Source organism: Stigmatopora argus, chromosome 13 (assembly GCF_051989625.1).
Source record: "Stigmatopora argus isolate UIUO_Sarg chromosome 13, RoL_Sarg_1.0, whole genome shotgun sequence".
NCBI classification, from domain to species: Eukaryota; Metazoa; Chordata; class Actinopteri; order Syngnathiformes; family Syngnathidae; genus Stigmatopora; species Stigmatopora argus.
The window spans coordinates 15,981,391-16,005,006 of NC_135399.1; the positions used below are offsets into that span (position 1 = coordinate 15,981,391).

The following is a 23,616-nucleotide window of genomic DNA, read 5'->3' on the forward strand; positions in this document are numbered from 1 at the left end:
GGTATGATGATGTTTTGAATACTATTGAAATGAGTGCATGAAATTTTCCCTTGGATCCCATCACATGATCACAAATCAGGACCACCATTGTGAGAAGAAAATTGGTTTGGTGGCACACTCCTCCATGTTTACAGTATACATAGATCCGGCGCTCGGATAAGGCGCCCTCATCAACAGAGATGACGCCTCCTTTAAACACTCACCTGTGGCTTGATCACTTTGGTGCGGACTTTTTCCCCTGGGAGATGCCAAAACGTCTGATCCAGGTGAGCGGCTTCCTGATTTCCACGCTGGGCTGGCTCTTTGTGCTGTGCTCCATGGCCATGGACTTCTGGAGGATCTCGCAACTGGGAGGCCAAGGGGGGTCCTTCATCATTAAGGTGGCTTGGTACTGGTCCAACTTGTGGAAGGACTGCTTCACCGACTCCACCGCCGTCACCAACTGCCGAGACTTTCCCGTCCTGTGGAGCGTCACGTGTGAGTCTGCACTCATTTGCAAAATGTCCAATTCGATCGTGGCATTTCGTCGGCGTTGAAGGCAATTGATGTCCTGGGAGACAAAGCACAGATAATCATAGCTAGGGTTAGTTTACAATTTAAAGTCTTCGACCAGCTAGCTTAGCATACATGTTTTTGGATGATGGGAGGACATCGGAGTACCCGAAGAAAACCCACGCAAGCTCGGAGAGAAAATGCAAACTCCACACCCTGAGGAGCCAGCTGGGATCGAACCCACGACCCCAGAACTGTGAGGCCGACTCGTTAACCCCTCGCGCGCCATCGCCGGCCTTTCATTAGTTTTTATTCTGTTTTAATGATTTATTGTTGTTTATATTGTCAACAATGACAAAAAATATGCATATAAAAATAGGCAGCTAATAAGTTAAGGGAGCATTTATATTATCATGAATGCAAACTAAATATAATCAGAATGACGGGAAACAATGAAATTGGGGACTTGTTGATAGGCAGATTTCATTTCAATAAAAAATATTTGAACCTTTACATATTTCCTGTTTTATCTTTCCTGTATTTGCCTCCACAATAAAAGATTTAAGGTGATATTTCTGGCCATTTTTTTCCCTCCTCACCTGAAAGCGTACGTCCAGGGGGTCCGCGGCCTCCTGATGTGCGGGCTCACTCTGGGCTTCCTGGCGGCCATCTTGTCCTTCTTGGGGATGGAGTGCACCTACTTGGGTGGAGAGCAACAGAAAAAGGACAAAATGCTTTTTGCTGGCGCCGTCTTCCATTTCGCGGGTGGTGAGTCAATCGAAGCCGACAAGTGGGCGCCCCTCGCAACAAACGTTCCTTCTCATTTACCTCTCCGTACATGTGCAGGAATCTCCGACATCGCCGCCTACTGCTTGTACATCAACAGGGTTGCCAGGAACGCGTTTGCTCCCAACTTAGCGCCTGGACTCTTACGGTTGGTGCAATTTTACATGGTGTGTTTTAATGTGGACGAGTGGTCAGCACGTCCCCCTCTACGCTGTGTGGCGTATGCACGTTCTCCCCAGGCCCGCGTGGGTTTTCTCCGGGTGTTCCGGTTTCCTCCCACACTCTTTCATTGTGCCCTGTGATTGGCTGGCAACCAATGCGGGGTGTTGCCAAGTTGGCTGGGATAGGCTCCAGCGCCCCCGCGAGCCTTGTGAGGAAAAGTGTTACGGAATACTAATGATAGTAACGCATTTTGTACATTATACACATATTATTGGTGTCCGATTGGTGGAAAAAACGTATCTATGTACAGTGTTTTCTTTCTAAAATGTGTCATTTTGGAAGTTAAAAAAAAGGAAAAAAATGTAAAATAGACCTTTTTCATCATCCAGCAAAATGATGCTGTCAATGTTATGATGGTCAATTAGGTTGATATTGATAATGTTTCATTTCCACTACTAATAGAGATATTTGCTTGCATTGAACGGAAATGAGATGCAAATTAATTTGTTTTTATAATTGCAGGTATGACTTGGGCCCGCCCATATTTCTGGGATTGGTTGGGAGTTTCTTCATCCTGATTGGGGCTCTCTTTTACGCAGTCACCGTTTTCAGAGTTCTTCTTCCCAAAAGGTACGCTGAAGCAATTGGAACATTTGCACGACTTGATCCATGTTAACCCCAACAGTCGAGTGATCTACGCCTACGGAGGGGGCACGTACGCGGACCCCCGTTATCGAGGACGGAGCATGTACACCGGCTACTACGGACCCAGCCGGCGGTACGGAACCTACTACGGCTCGAGAAGATCAAACAGCTCCAAAATCTCCAAAATCTCGGCCACGACGCCGGAACGCCTTTCGCTAAGGGATGCTTTTGTCTAACCGTGTCTGTCAATCAATTTACATTTTTTTCTGAACATTTTTTCATGTGAATTACACAAAAGAAAACAGCTTTTCCTTTGGAAAGGTTTGTGAAATGTGGGAAAGTTTTTTTCCTTCTACAGCGTGGCCCTCAAACACCTTGGATCTAACAGAAATATTATTAATAAAAGACTTGTTTAGCATTCACTCATAACTATGGACCGGATTATATGTAAAAAAAAAACTTTATTAAATGAATCTTTATATCTTACTGAGTGTTTTTAATTGATTTAATCAAGTTATTTTTTAATTTGAGGATTTAACTGAAATAATAACCAAGCTTATCTCTAACTAACGTCACTTTTTTGGCGGAATGACATGTCTTACTTTATAATACAAAGCTATTCGGTATGAAATAATAGATTAAAAACTTACCTTTTCATAACATTGTAATTTAAGATGTTTTGATTGACAGTAACTTGCTGATAAGCAGAATTCATAGGATGAGCTAGAATGGAAAAAAAAAACATATTTTGTGCATTTGTCCAAATATACAAATGATTATGACTTAGAAGAATAATACAGCTAACTCAATTCCTCCAACGAATAACTTTTATTACCATAGTATTCTAACATCTAATTTTCCATTTGCAAAACAGCCATTAAAATTACTCAGCATATGACATATTGGAAGAAAAAAGCTAAAAAAAAATAATGGATGGATGCTTCCTTGGATTTTAAATACAGTAAGCACTGTAAAAAATAGAGGAACACTCAATGTAGAACTTTTTAATGAGTTCTCCTTTCTTCATGACAGGCCAAATGAGGTTAAAAAAAAGTGAATATCCCAAACTAAAACCAAGCTGGTAGCTGTTTGGGTTTCTTACCCACAACAAACACATGACAGCAACCCTCACCAAACACGGGAGGTGACGCACACGCAACATGGTCTACACACACTAACGCGAGCGAGGTTGCCTTAAAAAACTGGTCCCGGCGCGTTTCTTTTTCAATTGTTGGGGTAAAAGAACGATGGGCTACAGGACGGTGGTTATGTACATGGAGATCGGCTGCTTCGTGGTGTGCGTTTCCGGTTGGATTTTAGTGTGCTCCACCATGCCCACGGAAATCTGGACCTGGTCCGAGGTAGGCAGTATTGTCCTGACCACCTCCAACTACTTCTCCAACTTGTGGAAGGATTGCGTGTCCGATTCTACCGGCGTGTCCGACTGTAAGGGCATCCCGTCCTTGCTGGCGCTTAACTGTAAGTCGACGCGCTGGCGAGCCATTTGGACGCATGCCATTTCTGATGAGTTTTTTTCTCTGTTGCCAGGTCAAATATTTGGGCCTAATTTACAAGGCACACTCAAACCCGCCTTTAGTTTTGCTAATATTGGCAAACTATAGCTGATTTATTTTGATAGGCGATAAATCACGGGTTAATTTGGGGCTGAATCAACTAATAAACACATTATTTAGGATTATATTCGATGTATTCTTCTGATAATTACTCATGGTATGCTGGGTAAAGTTGATGATGTAACTATGCAATGGCTGTAATCTCATTTCAATTGGTATTTCTTGAAAAAAAATTACATATTTTATTTTTGATCATTATAGGTACTGAATTGAATGCATTTATTATCATTATACGAGCTGTCACATAATTTGCTGACTGTTTGGTCAAATTCATCATGGCAGTCCTAATCCTGGACCCATCAGGATTCATTTTAAAATAGAGTGGTGGGTTACTGCACCTTTTTGAATTAATTTTTCACTATTCTGCATCGGAATGTCATTTTTCTCACGCCGCACAACAGGGGACATCCACATGTGCCGCGCCCTCATCATCACCGCCATCATCCTAGCCTTCTTCGGTTCCATCCTGGTCATGGTGGGAATGAAGTGTACTAAAATTGGCGGCTCAGAGTTGGCCAAAGCCAGAGTGACTTTTGCCGGGGGGATGAATTACCTCTTTGCCGGTAGGACCGCGACAAACGCCGGGTTTTCTATTACACTTGAAAAATTCCAATCGAAAAAACAAAACGCCTCTTTCTATTTCAGGCCTGTGTTCAATGTCGGCTTTCTCGTATTACGGGAACAAAATAAGAGCGGAGTTCCAGGATGCCAGTTACAGAGAACAAAAGTAAGAAGCGTTTTTTTTTTTTTTTAATGGGCCTTGACTAAATTCAAATGATTCACCACTTGACCTTTAGGTTTGAAATCGGCGTGGGCGTGTTTATCGGCTGGGGAGGCTCGACGCTACTCCTTGTCGGAGGTCTGATTTACAGCATTTTCGCAGGGAGGGAAGGCTGCCGCTCAAGGTATTTGGTTTCTACCAACAATGTGGTGAGGTAATAATAATGATATTCCTTTTTTTAATTTCAGGGAGCAACGAGACCCCGCCTACGCGTTCCCTGACCCCTACGTGGCCGTGTCTACGAAGAAGTTGGCTCTCACCGATGCCAGCAAGAGCGGGAAAGCGCCGAGTAGTCGTTCTGGTAGGAAGACTAGTAAGGGCAGTCAAAGTAGGGGTGGGGCCAGCAGCAACAACAGCAGTAGTAGTGCTAGTACTACTACTAGTACTAGTAGTAATAGTGGCGTCTCTGCAGCGACCGGCAGCACTAGTCCATCTCCGACAAATGCATATGTTTGAGTATGACTGGTCGAAATGGCCTAAAAATAAAACCTTTTTTTTAACTTATGATTGTTTTTTATTTTGATTTTTCCTTCCACTGACTTTGTAAAAGAAACTATCAAAAGTATCCTGGCTACTGAAAAAAAACCAAAAGTGTTGTTGTTGTTTTTTTGTGTTTAACAGTCCTATAAACCTCATTTTAGAATTTTATGGGGGTGTATTTTCTCTTTATTTTAATTCATTTCGCTTTTATTAACACTAGCATTTTACAAATGTATTTCTAATGGATAAAATATGTATTAAAGAAAAAAATATTATCTTTGTGGCCATTACACATTATGATATTACAAATTCTCTCCTGTGCCTGCATGGCTTTTCTCCGGGTACTCCGGTTTCGTGCGAGCGTGCATGTCGTATGTCTGAATGTTTTTTCGTGACTTCGTGCCCTGCGATTGGCTGGCAACCATATCCGGATACCCCCGCCCATCCGCCTATTCCTTGGCTGGAATAGGCTCCAGCGCCCCAGTGACCGTTGTGAGGATAAACGATACAGAAAATGAATGAATGAAATTGCTCTTACCAGTTTAGGATGTAGTGCAGCCTCTGTGGATAGGCTCCAGCACCCCGAAAGCCTGACAAAGATACGCTGGGTTAAAAATGAATGGAAAATACTGAAATCTTTTATTTTTTATCTTTAAAAAAAGTCCCTTGGCCTTTAAAGGATAAAAAGTTGTCTACTGTAGTGACCACTGTCCCAGAAACAGTTTAAATAAAGTTAGTCTATTTAAAAAAATGAAATGGGAATGAAAACATGATAATTACTAGTATATATTGCATTGAGCGCATTAAAATAGAAAGTGGGCGTGTCCACGCGCGCCGGCCGTGCTGCCGTGGCTCCACTCTGTTGATGCGCGTGGAGAGGGCGTGGTTTCGCCATTCGGCAGCCAATCAGCGCGCCCCACGATGTGTCAGCGCATTTGTGTGGCTGGCCGTGAAGGAGACGACGAGACGGGGAAGGAAAAACTCCTTCCTTAGCCCGCAATTGCATTGAGCTGTCAACACATGGGACGTATTTGGACGTTCAATTCTAAGGTCACGTTTTTACGCTTCTCACCGAGCAACGGGAGCCACTCGAGTGGGATTTAAACATGGTTTCCATGGAGCACGTGGCTCGCAAGATACTGACTTACTTGCCATATGTTCTTGTTTTGATTGACATGCGATACGAAGGTAAGTGATCACTGACTGAGGTCAAGCGGAAATTGCACTTCGGGGCTGGGATTCATGACATTTAATGTCTGTCTGCTTTTGGATCGTAGAACTGGAAATCGGCTAAATCGATCAATGTTCTCACGTCAGAAGTCAATACATTAGCAGGCTAGCTAGTTAGCTAGCTCGCTCTTCTTTCTGCGATTGCCGTTTGTTAAATCTAGGATCCAAAACGTTTTGTTTTTGCTGGTCTTTTGGAGAATGTGTTGTTTGGGGCTGGATGTACTGTGACCCAGATCAAAAAAGTGACATCGTATATAGTAATGCTTATAAATTTCTTTTGACAGTATTAGACATCAAATCCATTTCTGGGATTGCGTGATCATGCTACATTGGAATTGACGGCGATAGACGTCCAATCTCAGCGATCAAGCGATTGCTGCCAACTCGGTGAAAACGGATCTGACGTCTATCGCTGTCAAAGTGTCTCTTAAATGACTTTCTGTTTAAATGAGTCGAGTTTACTATTATGCAAACTTAAAAGTCAGCTATGCTTTACATGTAAAATCTGATTTTGATGGAGTAGAATAGCTTGCTATAGCAAAGAACCACAATAATATATTATAACTGGTCTTTGTATACAAATTTCACAGGACTTCTGATAATCGAAAAAATGTCTAACCAAAAAAAGATATTAATACGCATCTATAAATAGTATATATGATTTGATAAGATGTTTGTGTGCCCGTGAGAACCGGTTTCAAGACTCCTGACCTAGAATGAATGGAATCCACCAAGTATATCTTGGGATCAGCTACTGCTGCTGCTAAGCAGTCTCGCAAACACAGTCATGATAACTAGTCAAGTTTGAATAATAGAAATGGTTAATCAAGTGAAGAAAGGACTAAAGCCCCCCGAAAAGACTTGGTCTAAAACTGTTCTGAACTCGGTTTTAAGGGGGGAAAATAGTTTAGGATGATCTCATCTCATTTTCTATATTTGTTTTTGTCGCAGGTGTCAATTGTGGCCGGGAAGGGAGTGTGGACCACCACATGGAGATGGGCAAGAAGCTACTAGCGGCGGGACAATTAGCCGACGCGCTCTCTCACTTCCACGCCGCCGTGGGTAGGTGGCGTAAAGAAAGCCAGCCATCTTTCCAAACTTAGAATGCCTCACTTGATCATTACAAAAATACCCGGTTAACGTCGTGTCACTTACCTTTGCATTTCCTTGTGGATGTTCTCTGATCAGATGGCGATTCCAAGAACTACCTGGCCTATTACAGAAGAGCCACGGTCTATCTGGCCATGGGGAAGTCCAAGTCGGCGTTGCCGGATTTGAGCAAAGTCATCGAACTCAAGCCCGACTTCACGTCTGTGAGTGTTGCGTTCCCAATCTGTTGGAAGAAAAAAAAATCCAAATAAAACAAGGTTTGCCATGATGCAAGCTCATGCAAAAAGCACATATTCTTTGATTTTAGGTTATTTTTCGAATTATAATTGAGGTCCTGGTGTAACAAATAGTTTTTCACCAGGCGCGTCTCCAGCGGGGAAACCTTCTCCTGAAGCAAGGCAAACTGGACGAAGCGGAGAGCGACTTCCGAAACGTGGTGAGTGAAATGTGCGCCTTTGATCCAAAGGTGGCGGCGTCGCTCTAAAACCAGGCGCCTCGCCTTTGATCGTCTCTTTGGGCTCTGTTTATACCAGTTGAAGGCTCACCCCAGCGACAAGGAGGCTACCGAGGCTGAGTATCAGCTGACCAAATCGGACGAGCTCCAGCGTCTGGTGGCCGAGGCGCGGCAGAGCTACCAAAGCAAAGACTACGCCACGGCCGCGTCGCAGTTGAACGCCGTTATCGAGGCAGGGCACCTTAACCGACAATCTCGCTCGCTTGCGTTCACCCGCCTCTGGACTGACGGACGTCCATTTTTCAGACTTGCATCTGGGACGTGATTGCTCGCGAGATGCGAGCCGATTGCTTCATTCAGTTGGGCGAGCTGGGCAAGGCCATCAACGACCTGAAGGCCACGTCCAAGTTGAGGAATGACAACACGCACGCGTACTACCAGCTCAGCACCATTTACTACAATCTGGGCGACCACGAGCTGTCCCTCAGGTGAGTGCAAAAATATTGCCGTCTCTTTCCACACGTTTGCACACTTCTCCTTTTGTGCAGTGAAGTGCGCGAGTGCCTAAAACTGGACCCGGATCACAAGCAGTGCTTCGGTCACTACAAGCAGGTCAAGAAGCTCAACAAACAGATCCGGTCGGCGGAAGACATGATTCAAGAGCAGAGGTGCTTGCTTTTGTTTGGCTCATGAAAGGACAGATCTTGGGTAGCACTTGAACTCCTTCCAAAATAAAAGTTGGCGTTTCCACGCTTCCTTTTCAGGTACGACGAGGCGGTGAGTAAATATGAGGCGGTGATGAAGACGGAGCCCAACGTGCTTCCGTTCACCCTGCTGGCGAAGGAGCGCATCTGCCATGCCTTAACCCATGTGAGATACCTCCTTTTTTTGCAACTTTTTGACACTGGTGTCAGACGCCGTTTCCAGTTGAAATGGATTGAGCGTTTAACGCCGTCAGTGGCATTGAAACGTCGAATGTAGCCTGATGAATGTTACAGGGGCAGCAGCAGGCCAGCAAAGCCATCTTCATGTGCAGCCAAGTCCTCAACAAGGACCCAAACAATCTTAACGCGCTGAAGGACAGAGCGGAGGCTTACATCCAAGATGAACAGTATGAGGAGGGTAAGATCTCCATTGGATTCTTTCTATAGAAAAAAAAATTAGGGTCGAGTTACTGTTCAGATTTTATTTTTATTTTTTCCCCTCTTTCGATTGACTTGAAGCTGTCTTCACGGTATGAGAGTTCACAAATTTGAAATTGTGCGCTCAGCAATGTTTCCTATGCAGTCATACCTTGAGATATGAGCTTAATACGTTCCGGGACTGAGCTCGTATGTCAATTTACTTGTATGTCAAATCAATTTTTCCCATAGAAATGAACTAAATACAAATTAATTTGTTCCCACCCTCTGAAAAAACAGGATATTACAATGGAAAAACATTTTATTATAGGTATTTCAAATTTGTCTTGTATCTCAAGGCAAATATTTGATCGGAATTTTCTTCTTATCTCAAATTTCTGGGGCACTCGTATGTCAAGGCATTACTGTACATAATTTGACGTTACTATTGCATGGCCAGGTCTGAGGATAGAAATGCACCACAAGGGGTCGCTGTGCCTCCACCCAAAATGTAGGATGAAACCTCATGGGTTGTTTAAATCCCTTTTAAAAAAATCTTTTTAACATAGTCATTATTATTATTATTTCATATTTATACATTTAACAGTGAAAAATTTAGTCCTGTTAACACTGAAACAAGCATGGGGAAAAATCATCATGCATTTTGACATGTCTGGTTACCTTAAAGTATTTCTTTGGGTGGGTCTTTAATGGCTTGGCTTCACTTTATCAGATGACATTACGTTCTCTTTACCAAAGAAATTGTCGTCGCTCTGCCGGTGTTTGTCAAAAATGGGTTAGTTTCCAGTGTGTCTTTTTTCAGCTCCTTGCCAATGATGGCTCTTGACAGCCCTGCAGGTTGAAATGGATTAGACCGCTATTGACGTCCGTGAGCTAAAATGCAAAACAAACTCCCAGCGGGAGCGCTCTGACGGGGTCTGAGCGAGCTTTTAAAGTGTCACAGCCCCAAGCCAAGCGTCTCCATTCGCCTTTTAGTGCTTGCCACTGGAAAAATAGACACACACACACACAATGCTTCGACTCGAACAACAACGACATAAAAAGTGGGAGACCTGCCGTGGTGGTAAATGCAAACATTTAAAGACAAATGAAAATGGTATTAGTCATACAGCAAAAAGTCAAAGCGAAATACATAAACTTTATGACAAGTATTAGCCAAAGAACAAAATTAAACACTAAGAAAATCTTTGCATCAACTTATCCCTGGATCTTTGAATATACATTCAACATATGTATTATCTAACTAATTTGACTGCTAAAGGGAGCAACCCCAAAAAATCTCATCATTCCTAAATACAGTGGTGCTAACTTGAAAGTAGAAGAAATCTAATGTATGCCAAAATTAAAGATGTCGGCTGACCTTTCTCGAATAAACACTCCGTCTTTTTGTTCCTTTGCAGCCGTCAGAGACTACGATACGGCGTCGAAAAACAGCGAAAACGACCATCAGATTAAGGAAGGTCTGGAGAAAGCGCAACGTCTCCTCAAGCAGTCTCGGAAGAGAGACTACTACAAGATCTTGGGAGTGAAAAGGTAAGAAATGGCAGAAAGAGAACCGCTTTTCCTTTCACGCATTGCTCTATCCCATTCTTCCCACGGCAGGACGGCCCAAAAGAAGGAGATCATCAAAGCGTATCGAAAGCTGGCGCAACAGTGGCACCCGGACAACTTCCAGGATCCGGTTGAAAAGAAAAAGGCCGAGAACAAGTTCATCGACATCGCCCAAGCCAAGGAAGTCCTCACCGACCCGGGTAAGCCACGGACGGATTGACGGCCATTTGCCACTTTCCCCAAAATGTGTCCCTCCCTCCCTCCTTCCCCTCCAGAGATGAGAAACAAGTTCGACCACGGCGAAGACCCCATGGACCCCGAGAGCCAACAGGGTCAACACGGGGGCGGCGGAGGCCAACACTTCCACTTCAACCCGTTCGGGTCGGGACCCTTCAACTTCAAGTTTAACTTTCATTGAGGACGAGCGCGGTGAGATTTGAATTAAAGCCGACGCTTTGCCGATACGTGGACTCCTTCATTTTGAAACGGAGACGGCGCTATGCAAACTTCAACGGATTGCTTCCAAAAAGTACGTGTCGTTCCGTTCAGGAAAAGCGTTTTGTACGTCACCACACCATTTTTTTTCTTTCTTTTTTAAAAATGATCGGAATGTGTCTTGACCTGTAAATAAAGAGCTTATTTATGTAGATTAAATGCACTTGATTTGCTCGGGCTAACAAAACATGAATTTTGTTAAAACTGTTTATTCTCATCTGTACTTGGTTGACATAAAAAAATGGATGACATCCATTTGCTTGAAAAGCCTTAAATGTCTTTTATGACACAATGTTGAGGTTTTGAAGGTCGGTCATGTGTTGCCATGGTAACTCGGCAACAGTTAATGCTAAAGGAGTTCTCGTGTCAAATAGTCTTAACATTTTTTTTTAATCCTACCCGATTCCAACAGCTCTGACAAAGTTAAAATGGCAAATTTTTTCATGAAATTAATATTTTTGGGGGTCATAATGACAAGACAGAAGAACATTATCATCTTGGAGGAACACAGTTTGTCATAAATACATTTTTAAATTACAACAAAATAAAACAATCCCTTAATGGATTTTTTTTTAACCATAAAAAAACAGGTTAAATCAATGTCAAAAAATACTTCATGTTTGGAAAATAAAGTCAAATTCCACGAACTGGCCCTGTTATGCAAACAGTGCAACACATGACGTGTATTTGTAGCGTTTGTTTCTGTCAACTAACGATGACTGATTTTGTTCTTGTGAACATGCCAAAAAACAACAACTTTTCCCAATGTCACAAACGCCGAGACGGGATTTCAGTGCAATGTATGCTAGCACAAACCTGCTGCCGCTTGCCAAGTCCCTCTGGGTAATTTTAACACTTGTGACGTCAAGACTGGATGGTGCAAATTGACTGCCAGAGCAAAGGTGATGAAGATCCTACAGCTCGCCAATTTATCTGACTGCACCTTTTCTCACCTGAAACCTTTGCTAAAGTTCATCGCGCGTGTGGCCTGTGAAAAGAAAGACAAAAGCTAGCAAAAGAATATGACACGAGTAGAGTTTCTCAATTTCCCGAGGTAAAAAAAAATGCATACGTTCCAGTAAATGAAAGAAACAGTTACCATATTTTGCTGTTTAATATACCCGGGTATATTAAACAGCGCACAAACGGGAAGGTACGATCCACTACGCACTCTTTATGCCGTGACGGGGTGCATCAACGTTTTGCAGACTAAAAGTACTTACTGCTCAGGTTAAAACTAGTTACTGCTGAACAAAGTCTGACTTGGAATTTTAATAAACTTAAGTATCTATACTTATGCCCTCATGAACACCATACAAATCTTGCCAAAAAAGTTGAGTTGCCGTTTAATATATCCGGGTATATTAAATGGCGCACAAACAGGAAGCTCAAAAAAGCAAAAATAATTTAATATACCCAGGTATATTAAACGACAAAATACGGTAATATACGTCCTGGGAGAACCACGCCATGATACGCCCTCTTGTGGATAAAGAAATTCAGTTTTTTTCTGGGAAAATTATTTTTTCTGAGAGGAAAAACGGACCCTTCCTACTTAACGCTCATAATCGTTTTTCTTTGATAAAGTTGACATATTTTAGGGAATAAAATGATGTTAGGAAAAGTAGAATGAAAGAGATCATTACCTTGGTTGCCTTGTGACGGCGTCGGTCTAAATGCGGTGTGGTTTTCCTCTTGCGGCCTCCCCTTTAGGAGCCGCTTGATTTCGTCGTCGTAGCCGGCCCACTCGGGTACGATTCTCGCCGCCGCCGTCAGTTTGGGCTCTTTGGTTTTGGGGTTATTACACTGTGCCACAAACGCAGATGAGGAATTGTAAAGGCTGAAGACCCACGCACGTTCGAAAAGCCCATTTTACCAAGTCTATGGTCTTGGCGGACGTTTTGGAGGCGTCGCTACACCACGTCTCGCACCACAGCCATTCCTGAGGCAGAGACTTGATGGCCACCTGGTGGATCATGTTGTTGGGGAGGTCCTACAAACCAGTATGGGTGGCCCCCCACTGTTAGGATCGTGTGGACTCCCATCGACGGCGACGGACGTGCAATCTGTTTCTTTTAACCTGGTCCAAGTTTGACAGGCTGTTGGGGTCCTGGCTCAGCGCTTGGTACTGTCCTCGGAGTCTGTCGCCGGCCGCCATCTTGCGGAACTTCTTCAAATCCACCACGTAGAGCGCGCTGCGGGGGAAAATAGCTCGGGGGCGCTGTTTTGCAAGGGAAGGGAGCGAAACGTACCTGATGTGGTACTTCCTGTGTCCCAGGTGTGACGCCCAGTAACCGCTTTTCCAAAAGCGATAGCCGTCCATCTCCGTGCGGCTGTCGCAAAAAGGCGTGTAACCGTAGGGGGCGCCCTCCAGGTCGAGATCCCGCAACTCCTTCAGATCGGCTCGCACTATCTGAGAGGGGAAGAAGAGCGTGCAAAGGCCTCAAAGGTTTTGTTGAACTCCAAATGTTCGAAATCCCCGAGTGAGTCGGCCGCCGTCTTGGCGGTCGGTTTTGATGCTAACCTGGTCGGCGTCCACAAAGATGATCTTATCCACGGCCAGTGGGAAGAGGACGTCCAGGAAGAGGATCTTGTAGCCCCAGATGATGCGTTGCTTCTCCGTCTGCTGGTAGAGCCAGCGCGGCCACTTGTACTGGACTAGCTCGTACTGGAAGCCGTAGGACTCTGCCATGTGGGAGATGGTCTCCTACGGGGTGGGAGCGGGATGGGAGGGTCATTGAATTGAATTCAATTGAATTGTCACGGTAGGAGTCGTCGTGGCTGCTTGATTGTTGACGTAAATAGGCACATTTGTTGCTTTTTTTGTTCTTCCTTTCATCCATCTACGGCAAGGGTGTCAGACTCGGGTTGGTTCGTGGGCCGCGTTAACGTCAACTTGATTTCATGTGGGCCGGACCATTATATATATGATATTTAGATTCTTTTTAATAAATGGATTAATTGAACTGGATTAAAAGCCCTGAATATTCAGTAAATACCTGAATAGTAAAAAGGTAACTTTCCATGGAAAGCTGGAATTGAAAAAAAAAAGCTAAAAAAAGAAAATAAAAATGTTGATGGTACAGAAAAAAGAGAAAAAAATTGCCCGTTATCTTACAATTTTAGTTTCAAGGTTTGTTGGTGTCCGCTAAATATTTGCGATCAGAAGTCGGCAATCTGAGTAAATATGTGCGTGCTTCTAGATGATGAAATCAAAGTGAATTTGGCGCTGCTATGTTATTTTCTGGCTGAAGGTAGAAGTCAAATCAAAGCAACGATGATATCAAAAGGAATTTTACAGAGCATGCATCATCCAAAAGTGCTCTAAGCCGACTTGTACTATTTATTTCAAGTGATAGAGCGGCATAGAATGTAACAGCACCTTGAACGAAGGGGACAGGTAATTCTTGAGGAACCAGAACTTGACGGGCGTTTTGGTGTGGCGAAGGACGGACAGCATCATGATCCTGAAATCCAAGTGAGAGAGAGAGAGAGAGAGAAAAGATCACTTTTAAAGGACTGGAGCGGAACCGATGAGAAATGAGAAGCACTCGTACCGCAGAAAGCGCTCGTAAAGATGACCCGAGGCGACTGAAAATATGTTTAGAACATCCTCCTTCTGCGTCTTCTTCTTTTGGCCATCCTCCTTCTTGGGGCCTCCACCTGCAATGCTGTAGACCAGACAACAATTTGCCTTATTTTCCCCTTGATGGATGTCTTTCATAAAGCGGGTCCAAAGTACGCAGAGCCCATGTCAGGCTTTTAGACAGAAAGAAAGAAAAAGAACGTGCGCTACTGGTTTAAAAGACAATACAAATCTCGACGGAACTCGCGATGAAACTGCCATGATTAATTGTCAAATTGCTAACTAACCCATACTGATATTAACCCATTGGCTGCCAATGATGGCGCTGGACGCCCAATCCATTTGGATACAATAGCGTCCAGGCGGCACTTAAATCAATCAAAATATGAACTACCGGCAGGCAAAAGAGAGTAAACAAAACATTCATACATCCAGACTTGAGATATTTGTCAAGGTAGATTCATAGACTCGCTTCGCCAACCGCCGCCAAGGTTTCCATCGATAAATGACATTCTGTCTATCCTCAACGAAAAAATCCCTTCAACTAGCCCCAAGATTACAAATGAAGCGATTATGGATATACTAGCCCCATCAACCAATGCTTGTTCTTTAAGAATACGTGTCTATAAGCATGACTCGACAGAAAAATAGGCCTCTGTGGATCTAGCGTTTCATCGGAAGTCCGTTACGGCCGCCATTGAGTGCATCCACAGTCGCTGTATCAAAGCAAGTACATATGGCCTTGAGGTTAGAAAGCAACTTCAAGACGGAGCGAAAGGTTGGGTGTCCTTCCCCAGCCGTCCGGAAATTTGCTATGCAGCCCACGTATTTTGGGTCCACACCAACCGCACGGTACCTGCCTCACCCGTTCTGCTCAGATGTATCCAGCGGGAATCCTAATGAAACAAGGCTTTCACCTGAACTAACCTCCCTCCCGCTGCCCCTTTAGACCCGAACCCAATGTGAAAAGGCATCAACAAAAAGCAAAAAGGCAACTATTTGCACCTTTGTTTAGATAGCGTGCAGATGATCTTCAAAAATTGCAATACAGATCATCTGCAAATGGCTGTCAATGAGTGAATTGAGTTAGCAGACAAATTAGGCCGCACAGGTGTCAAAGTGGCGGCCCGGGGGCCAAATCTGGCCCACTGGATCATTTTGTGTGGCCCGGGAAAGTAAATCATGAGTGCCAACTCTCTGTTTTAGGATCAAATTAAAATGATAGATGTATATGATATTTCCAGATTTTCCCCCTTTTAAATCAATATTTGCAATTTTTTAATCCACTTTTTCTGTTTTTAGGTCAAAAATCATCTTGCAAAATCTAAAAATATTTTCTGTTTTCCACTTCAATATGGAACATAATAAAAAATGGCTTCCTTTTAAAATGAAAACCAATTATTAAATAAATATTTTTCTCTTACTAAGAAAAAAAGATCAAATAATCTACAAAAAAAATAATATTTAGGGCTTTTAATCCAGTTCCTTTAATCCATTTATAAAAAAAAAATCTAAATATTATATCTAAAATGGCCCGGACCACATGAAATTTAGTTGACGTTAGTGCGGCCCGCGAACCAACCCGAGTCTGACACCCTTGAATTAGGGGGTTATTGTTAGCGTAGGCAATTGGTTAATTCAAACTTACATCAAACAAAACAGTTTAAAAAAACAATAATCAATTTTGCAAGTGAAGCCTAGCCTAGCCTATTACTATCAATACAAAAATCACCTTTGACGCAGACCCCCCCCACCCCCCTCAGATCATAACAAGACCTCCAAGTGCTGTAAAAGCTGCGTTCAATGACCAAATATGTTAAATAGGTTGCATCCACGCTGTCTAGCTTTTCTCAAAAGTGCTCCAAACGGCTTCCAGGGCAAACGTTAGACAAGATCACACGGTTAAGGAGGCAGCCGTTGGGGGGGGGGGGGGGAAACACACACGCAAAAATACACATACCTACAGAAGCACCTATTTTTTGCAAGACTAGCTCTTACAGCATAATAATGTAGTCTGGAGCCTGGGGACGAATAAGATCTCCTGAAATCATAATGTCACGTTGACAAAGGAAGTCTACTTGATCCTGCCAATCATCTAACAGGGGGGAGATTTTGCATACACACCTTGCTAAGGAGTCCCAAAGGCCTTTGCTTTCACTCATTTCACTTAAAAGATCTTCGTTCATTTTCTCTGCCTTTTTCTGGACCTGGGAAAGAAACAAAACGCAAATAACATTCTCAAGTGTGAGATAAGCATTTATGAGATTGGTGATTCCCATCAAGCCCGTTACTTCATACAACACTTTTAGTTTTACAAGTTGTGTCAATTATTTTTGAGCGCAATTTCCCATGTTTCCAGTGATTAAATGTAAAAGCGTTATACATGGTCGGGTTGCAAATTCAAATGGGGTAACCTAACCTAGTTTAATAGTGTTTTTCCCTCCGTCGGTTTATCAGTGTGCTTTCATTGAGCATAACTCAAGAATGAATAAACTGAATATTCTGGTGTTCTAATGAGGTCAAAGGTCACAGAGGTAAAAATTAAGTCACATTTTGCTGCTTAAGCAAAAGTCTGCTCTTTTAGAAACCTCCTTCAGTTGGTCTTTGTATTGGATTACATTTTTTTGGCCTAGTAGTGATTTGTGTTTATATAAAGTCTTTATCCTATTGGATGATAGAGCTTGTCTTTTTTTTTAACAGCCAAGATGGGAAAAAGCTACAGAACTCTACAAACTCCACCCAGTAAAAAAAAATGAGAAAAAGAATGAATTAATTGGAGCTGTTTTCACAACCCTTCTGTTTTTTTTGCTTTTTAAATGTTTTATTTGAATTGACTGTTGTTGTTTTTGTTAATGTTGTCATGTGGTGTAAAGCCCTCTAAATTCCCCGATGCTTTGCGCCGCCTTGTCGTTGAAAAGAATGAATTAAAACCTGACCAATTTGAAAGGCCCCCCAGCATCACCGTTTGGACTGTGTTTGACTTTGGAGGTTCCAATATACACTATCAATTATTAATAATACTCCGATCAAAATGCTTCATAAATATGGAACAGATGCAACAACACACTCACCCGAACTTTAATGATCTTAGCATGGAAGCTGTTCAGCAACACAACGACATCAACGTCCTCTCCCGGGGAATCACTCCCATCGTGCCTACCAAATGAATACAGAACATGATTCCCACTAATAACCAAGGCGGAAATATAACAAGCGAGGACATAACAGGGTAAGAAAAGTCCATAAATTAGTCATTTTAACTAACGACATTTGCGCAAACGGAAATTTTGCATGCAATGAACTTCATTAGTCCCGATAATCATCACGACTAATAATTAGCCAATATAATATCAACACAGCATGTAGAAAAGTAATATAACCCAGCGAGTTGGTTACAAAATGGAGGCGTTTAATGAGTACTCAGTGGCAAGTAGATTATTATTATCCTGCCATAAAAAGCTCACATAAATGGCTCGTGCGTACAGACTTTTTTTCTAGTCATTAAAATGAATTAATTCAAAGACGGTGCATTTATAAGTTTGTACACCTTATCTTAATACTCATATGATTTATTATTTAAAATGAATTCAAATAAAAACTGAATTGAATTACAGTCATTTTACGCAAGAAACATTTGTATTTCTCTTCTGCAATGTGTAAGATGTCTGATTTGATAAAAATAAAATCCCGTACACCATCGATTTTGTAACGCTGCCCTTTTGCGGCGATTGAGCTGAAAAGTGGGGACTCATTTGTTTTGGCAGGTGCGATCTACTGAGTCTAACGGTGACTTATAGTCTATGATGCAGACTAAGCCATCGAAGACCCAAATAGGTTAGGAAAAAAAACCTCCAGAATTAAGCTTATCATTCTGACAAATGGCTCGGTTCTGCAGTGGACTAATGGCCCACTCCGGCGCTAAGCTTTTTGCAGCGGGACCCGTGGCTTTAGGGCGCGTTGTAAAAAGGGACCAGAGATCAATCTGGATGCTTTGAGTCAGGAATGGAGAGCCCGCCATCTCAATCACGGCGGTCAGCGCGAGCAGGTGCTGCAACGGCGGCGGCGGCGGCGAACGCTCGGCTGTGATCAGCCACCAAAGCGGAACAAAGTGCCCTCTAACCGCGAGAATAATGACGCTGCCAAGGTGAAAAATGACATCACCTTTTTTTGCTTCACCTAGAGGATTGGAGAATAAATCTTGGCTTGTCCTATACGATTTTCCGCGAGAACCCGAGCTGCTTGGCGTCCTAAATCTTCGGTGTCAGGGAGGACGAGACCTGCGATCCCATAGGGTCACGTAAAATGGAAGAGCGAGTGGACTGCGTACACGGACACGGCTGAGTGGGATTGGGGCTATTACTGTACATCGCCTGGACAAAAAAAAAAGGGTCCAAGTTTCTTTGGGAAAGTTTTCAGAGCAATCGCGGGAATGAAATGGCGCCAACGCACGCGCTCCAGTTTTCCTCCTCTGACACCCACTCCTTAGTAACTCAAGCATATTCTCCTGCCTTGTACACTACTGGGCGGATGGCGTGACATTACACCCCCAACCCCCCCCCCCCCCCCCCCCCCCCCACCATGTCTTCTCCTTAATAGAAGAACATTCCTAACTGCCTCCCCCCTCTGCGTAGAGCACAACTCCCCGCACTCATCAAAACCTGCTGCCGAGATAGTGTCAGCAGTGCGCGGGGTTACCATAACGACCGGTTTCCACAGATACCGGTAGCTAATAGGTTGTAGGTGAAAGCGGCTTTGATTCGAAATGGCTTCTAAAGAAAACACCAGATTCACTGGACAACAACTTGAATTTTTTTTTCTTTAGTTGTGATAATATTTTAAACTCATTCCTATGTGTGTCATAGAAAAATAATCTGAGTTTTTCTTTTCCGTTTAGTATGTTGTGACTACAACACGCACACAACTAGCCGTGTCTTTTGTCAAACTACAATATAAACAGTGATAATGCAGAGTTGCTGTCCAAATGAACTGAACTAACTTTGGCCTATTAGCACCAAACACTTAAAATAAACAGATAGGCGCCAACTTACTACTGTTCTAAGGTCTTTAATCTTATTTTATAAATTAACTAATTGGGACTGAAACATCGTCATTCAATGCCTGATGGATTTAATGTCTACTATTTCTCTCAATGGCTGTGCATGAGTTAACTACTGTTTGTAATATTAAAATAGTTCTATCTCGTGATGTAATAGAGAAAAAAATGTCAACAATTTTGGATTGGGCACCCAAAAAATAAACTGTTAGATCTAAAAAAAAAAAAAAGGTGTTCCCCTGTGTTATGAATCTTATGACAAACATCTCCATGGCTAAAAAAAGACAATATGCTAAAAGGGTGCAAACCACCACTGAGCAATTATTTGGCCAATTTTTTTCAACCATGCGATGAAAAACAATGTGCAAACTTTGTAGACTCACGAAATAATCTGGTAGATATCCTCGGATCGTCCTTCACGCAGCCTTAGGGACCAGGCGCCGGGATTGGCTTTCAATTGGAAATAGCCCTGTTGCAGTAATACATGGCATAAAAAGTACATATCGTGACATAAAAAGTACATATCGTGACTGTAGCACAACATTTTTGCGCAATGCCTAGTCCACAGGTGTCAAAGTGGCAGCCCGGGGGCCAAATCTGGCCCGCCGCATCATTTTGTGCGGCCGAGAAAGTAAATCATGAGTGCCGACTTGCTGTTTTAGGATCAAATTAAAATGAAGAGTATAGATGTATATTACATTTCCTGATTTTCCCCCTTTGAAATCAATAATTGTCATTTTTTAATCCATATTTTCTGTGTTTTTAGTTCAAAAATCATTTTGTAAAATCTAAAAATATATAAAAAAGCTAAAATAAACATTGTTTTAGATCTATAAAAAACTGAATATTCAGAGCTCTTAATCCAGTTCTTTTAATCTGTTTATAAAAAAAATATCTAAATATTATATCTAAAATGGTCCGGCCCACATGAAATCGAGTTGACGTTAAAGCGGCCCGCGAACCAACCCGAGTCTGACACCCTTGGCCTAGTCACTCGTTTGCAAAAGAAAAACAAAAATGTATGTAACCTCTGTAGTCGCTGTATACATAAATAGTCACTCACCAGGTTAGCCATGACGATGGTGTCATACATGACGGGATCCCGACCGGAACCGAGGGTAAACTGCAAACCACGGGGCGGCTGGCCGCTGGACAGGTCGAAACAGTGGCCCTCCAGCAAGAGATACTCCAGTTCGTACTCTGCGGTCACGGTTCCGCTCACCTGCTTCGACGTGACAATTTGATTAGTTTGCCGTCAGAAATGATGGAGTAGAAAACTCCGGTTGAAGGCGTACCTCCTTCAGGTGGATGTTATCCAAGTCGTGTGGGCTGCGTAGCGCCTGAACCATCCAGCCTTCCGGCGTAATCATATTGAGGGTAAGAAGCGGTGATTCGGGGAGGTCCCTGAAGCGGGCCAGCGGACCGGCAGACACGGTGTCGTTGGCCAAGAAGGTGACGTCGGACTCCAGCACAAACGAGTAAAAGCTGCGTACAAACACCATAGAATGTCAAATGTATTTGACCGAGACTGACATTCGCCGTGCTGTAAAAGTTATTTTTTCCTTCTTGATTTGTCGGCCTGCTTTTTTCGTCGCAATTCTCTCCGAGCCGCGAGAGCGGGCCCAGAGCAATAAGGTGGCAATATTAAGCAGATAGCATGGGTTTAATCTCGTGAAGTGGAGGAGTGAGGCCGAGAGCGCCTGGGCTGAGCGTCCGAGGACACTCAAACGGGCCTAACGGGAAGGCCTAATTACAAGTGGAGCTTGAATCGCACCTCTTGAGGGGCATCTCGGACAGCTTGGCCCTGCAATTGGTGAACAGGCGCAGCCGTAAGTTGACCACTTGACTGAGTACCTGCGGGAAGCCACACAGGAAAGAGACGACATTACAATTAAGAAGGAAAGGCGAAAACAAACGGCGGAAGAAAAACGACCTCCATTACGTCGCCCAGCGTTCAATTCAACATACATCCTATACTTGGAAATGTAAATTGTCTAAGGTCTTTGTGTATTTAAAAGGGATGTAACGATACATCAATCGGGATCGATACATCCATTAGTCAAACAACAATCAATCAAATTGACCCAAACGCAAAACACTTGACATTCCCAAATGAATTTCATTTAAATTTCGAAAATGTTTCTGCTATAAAATTTCAAAGACGAACCCGCTTTTTAAAAAGGGAAAAATATTTGCATTGACTTTTCATGTCAATTCAACTCTTACGCTCGTTTTTTTTCCATTGTTTTTTTTTTATCTGGCAGTTTTAAAGAATCTGTAATGGTAAGCAGTCCAACTTTTTATTCCTAGATAGAATAATTGGCCAAAGAATTAAATATGTCAAATCTCGCTCATCTCACCTCTGAGAAAATATGTTTTAGCATCCCTTCCAATAAGAACCGACAGATTTACACAAGCCCTTCCACATTTCTAGTCCATTGCCTACAATATATATTCCACTTTTTTTGGTCTGTGGGTATCGATCAATCCAACCTTCCAGTCCCCGAGCCGAAGCACTGAAGCCCTTACAGATTGAGCGACTGCTGCTCGGAACATAAAAAATACACAATATTTATAACAGAAGTCCAAACAACCAAGAGACAGCGGTTTGGAAGACAAGGGGAGGAAGCAGCTGGATCACAAGCGCAAGTCAAAAACCATATGGCGCTTTCATATTTTTTCCTGCTGCGAACAATGTCTGCTGAGTGTCAATGATTCTGAAAAGAGGGAGTCATCTAAGACGGTACACGGTCGATTGGTCGCCGGTCTTTTGGTCGCCGATCTTTTGGTCGCCGGTCTTTTGGTCACCCGGAAGGTAAGTGATAATTACCATTTAAATCGTTGCTCAAATTCCCTAAATACAAACTGCGAATGACTATTTAGTCATACTTAATGCCCTAGTAATTATTAGGCTAAAGAAAAGCTCCAAATTTCCCGGACTTGTATTGTTTTTTGTTGGAGAACTTGTTAAGACCCTGACTGACGTCGCTTCTTAAAAAGGGACAGCGCATGTACATACAAACTCTTATACACTCACACGTCGGCTCAGTGAAACTGCTCATAGCCATTGTTGGCTTTTATTGATGCGTAGACCGTCTTGTTTTACCTTGTTTTGTCGCCGGTCTTTTGGTCGCCGGTCTTTTGGTCGCCGGTCTTTTGGTCGCCGGTCTTTTGGTCGCCGGTCTTTTGGTCGCCCGTTGTCGCGGTCGGGGCGACCAAAAGACCGGCGACCAAAAGACGACGACCAAAAGACCGGCGACCAATCGACCGCACACCCTTCTGCGTGTCGAGACGCAGCGATAGTGGTGGATTTTCACGAAAATAAGTCCGAGAGTAACTACCTAAAAAAGCTTCAGAAATCAAAATGGAGAATGCCTAAAAATAAAGATATAAATATTTTCCGTTTTCCACTTTATTATTGAACATAATTTAAAAAAATGTTTCCTTTTGATATGAAAAACATGATTAAAAGAAATTTTCCATTAGCAAGAAAAAAAAAAGCTCAAATAAACATTGTTTTAGATCTATAAAAACGGACTATTTAGGGCTTTTGATTCAGTTCTTTTAATACAATTTTTTTTTAAATCTAAATATTATATCTAAAATAGTCCGGCCCACATGAAATGGCGTTGACGTTAATGCGGCCCGCGAACCAACCCGAGTTTGACACCCTTGACTTACAATGAGCAGGGGGGCCATTTTCTGTGCCGCCCTCGTTAGCGGGTCAACGATGGCCATCACGTCAAAGTATACCTCGTCTTCACGAGGGGAAAGTTGCAGCACACTGAGGGGAGGTCATGGACCAAAAGAACAAGGTTGGCATTAATAAAAAATACAAAATAAAAAAAGAACAATGTTACAATATTCATCAAAGTCAAACCTGTGGCTGCCCTTGAAAAAATTCACTTCCCTCCGGGCCTCTCCTTTGGGGGCTGCCCATAACAGGGCGTCGACTTTCATGATCAGGTTGCTTGCTCTGCAACAAAAAGACTTTTGTTAAGAAAATAAACATGTA

The 23,616-nt window shown here is 42.9% G+C and overlaps 5 protein-coding genes across 7 annotated transcripts in view; 3 read left to right on the forward strand and 2 right to left on the reverse strand.

The window, feature by feature from the left end:
- Nucleotides 1–1,236, reverse strand: part of LOC144086677 (ATP-binding cassette sub-family C member 4-like) — a 48,324-nt gene extending 47,088 nt beyond the window's left edge. Inside the window, exons 1-2 of the mRNA XM_077616684.1 lie at nucleotides 1,092–1,236; nucleotides 204–461 (exon numbers count right to left, since the gene is read on the reverse strand). The gene's annotated coding sequence lies outside the window, so the exon portion shown is untranslated. The remainder of the gene's footprint in view (nucleotides 1–203; nucleotides 462–1,091) is intronic.
- Nucleotides 215–2,332, forward strand: LOC144086678 (claudin-10-like). The gene is made up of 5 exons (XM_077616685.1): nucleotides 215–477; nucleotides 1,099–1,260; nucleotides 1,339–1,426; nucleotides 1,963–2,070; nucleotides 2,126–2,332. Exons 1-5 carry the CDS (start codon nucleotides 246–248, stop codon nucleotides 2,319–2,321), a joined length of 786 nt encoding a protein of 261 aa, XP_077472811.1. The 5' UTR covers nucleotides 215–245; the 3' UTR covers nucleotides 2,322–2,332.
- Nucleotides 2,333–3,313: 981 nt separating this feature from the next.
- Nucleotides 3,314–5,000, forward strand: LOC144086679 (claudin-10-like). Its single transcript, XM_077616686.1, has 5 exons — nucleotides 3,314–3,564; nucleotides 4,121–4,282; nucleotides 4,365–4,446; nucleotides 4,517–4,624; nucleotides 4,689–5,000. The coding sequence occupies exons 1-5, from the start codon at nucleotides 3,333–3,335 to the stop codon at nucleotides 4,954–4,956; spliced, it is 852 nt and encodes a 283-aa protein (XP_077472812.1). The 5' UTR covers nucleotides 3,314–3,332; the 3' UTR covers nucleotides 4,957–5,000.
- Nucleotides 5,001–5,927: 927 nt separating this feature from the next.
- dnajc3a (DnaJ (Hsp40) homolog, subfamily C, member 3a) lies at nucleotides 5,928–11,231 on the forward strand. The gene is made up of 12 exons (XM_077617249.1): nucleotides 5,928–6,168; nucleotides 7,162–7,272; nucleotides 7,399–7,523; nucleotides 7,682–7,756; nucleotides 7,854–8,006; nucleotides 8,081–8,262; nucleotides 8,323–8,442; nucleotides 8,539–8,644; nucleotides 8,773–8,896; nucleotides 10,317–10,449; nucleotides 10,519–10,667; nucleotides 10,743–11,231. The coding sequence occupies exons 1-12, from the start codon at nucleotides 6,087–6,089 to the stop codon at nucleotides 10,883–10,885; spliced, it is 1,503 nt and encodes a 500-aa protein (XP_077473375.1). The 5' UTR covers nucleotides 5,928–6,086; the 3' UTR covers nucleotides 10,886–11,231.
- Nucleotides 7,376–23,616, reverse strand: part of uggt2 (UDP-glucose glycoprotein glucosyltransferase 2) — a 35,719-nt gene continuing 19,478 nt past the window's right edge. For 2 of the 3 annotated variants that reach the window (XM_077617246.1, XM_077617248.1), the window contains 16 exons: nucleotides 23,482–23,577; nucleotides 23,283–23,385; nucleotides 21,376–21,455; nucleotides 20,897–21,086; nucleotides 20,665–20,823; nucleotides 19,985–20,070; nucleotides 17,620–17,704; nucleotides 16,673–16,755; nucleotides 14,520–14,633; nucleotides 14,345–14,429; nucleotides 13,487–13,669; nucleotides 13,215–13,375; nucleotides 13,043–13,157; nucleotides 12,839–12,955; nucleotides 12,609–12,768; nucleotides 11,068–11,950 (listed from right to left, as the gene is read on the reverse strand). In XM_077617246.1, the coding sequence (XP_077473372.1) occupies nucleotides 11,928–11,950; nucleotides 12,609–12,768; nucleotides 12,839–12,955; nucleotides 13,043–13,157; nucleotides 13,215–13,375; nucleotides 13,487–13,669; nucleotides 14,345–14,429; nucleotides 14,520–14,633; nucleotides 16,673–16,755; nucleotides 17,620–17,704; nucleotides 19,985–20,070; nucleotides 20,665–20,823; nucleotides 20,897–21,086; nucleotides 21,376–21,455; nucleotides 23,283–23,385; nucleotides 23,482–23,577 (1,840 nt within the window). In that variant the 3' untranslated portion in view covers nucleotides 11,068–11,927. Of the gene's footprint in view, nucleotides 7,544–11,067; nucleotides 11,951–12,608; nucleotides 12,769–12,838; nucleotides 12,956–13,042; nucleotides 13,158–13,214; nucleotides 13,376–13,486; nucleotides 13,670–14,344; nucleotides 14,430–14,519; nucleotides 14,634–16,672; nucleotides 16,756–17,619; nucleotides 17,705–19,984; nucleotides 20,071–20,664; nucleotides 20,824–20,896; nucleotides 21,087–21,375; nucleotides 21,456–23,282; nucleotides 23,386–23,481; nucleotides 23,578–23,616 lie in introns of those variants that run through there. The other variant, XR_013304625.1, reaches the window with a different exon arrangement.

Bases quoted from the DNA above. Each gene is read 5' to 3' on its own strand.
- LOC144086679 (XM_077616686.1), top strand. From the start codon at position 3,333: ATGGGCTACAGGACGGTGGTTATGTACATGGAGATCGGCTGCTTCGTG. The intron at 3,565-4,120 runs GTAAGTCGACGC...GCCGCACAACAG, and splicing joins GTCCTTGCTGGCGCTTAACT to GGGACATCCACATGTGCCGC. The intron at 4,283-4,364 runs GTAGGACCGCGA...TTTCTATTTCAG, and splicing joins GATGAATTACCTCTTTGCCG to GCCTGTGTTCAATGTCGGCT.
- LOC144086678 (XM_077616685.1), top strand. From the start codon at position 246: ATGCCAAAACGTCTGATCCAGGTGAGCGGCTTCCTGATTTCCACGCTG. The intron at 1,261-1,338 runs GTGAGTCAATCG...GTACATGTGCAG, and splicing joins CGTCTTCCATTTCGCGGGTG to GAATCTCCGACATCGCCGCC. The intron at 1,427-1,962 runs GTTGGTGCAATT...TTATAATTGCAG, and splicing joins TTAGCGCCTGGACTCTTACG to GTATGACTTGGGCCCGCCCA.
- dnajc3a (XM_077617249.1), top strand. From the start codon at position 6,087: ATGGTTTCCATGGAGCACGTGGCTCGCAAGATACTGACTTACTTGCCA. The intron at 8,645-8,772 runs GTGAGATACCTC...TGAATGTTACAG, and splicing joins TCTGCCATGCCTTAACCCAT to GGGCAGCAGCAGGCCAGCAA. The intron at 10,668-10,742 runs GTAAGCCACGGA...CTTCCCCTCCAG, and splicing joins GGAAGTCCTCACCGACCCGG to AGATGAGAAACAAGTTCGAC.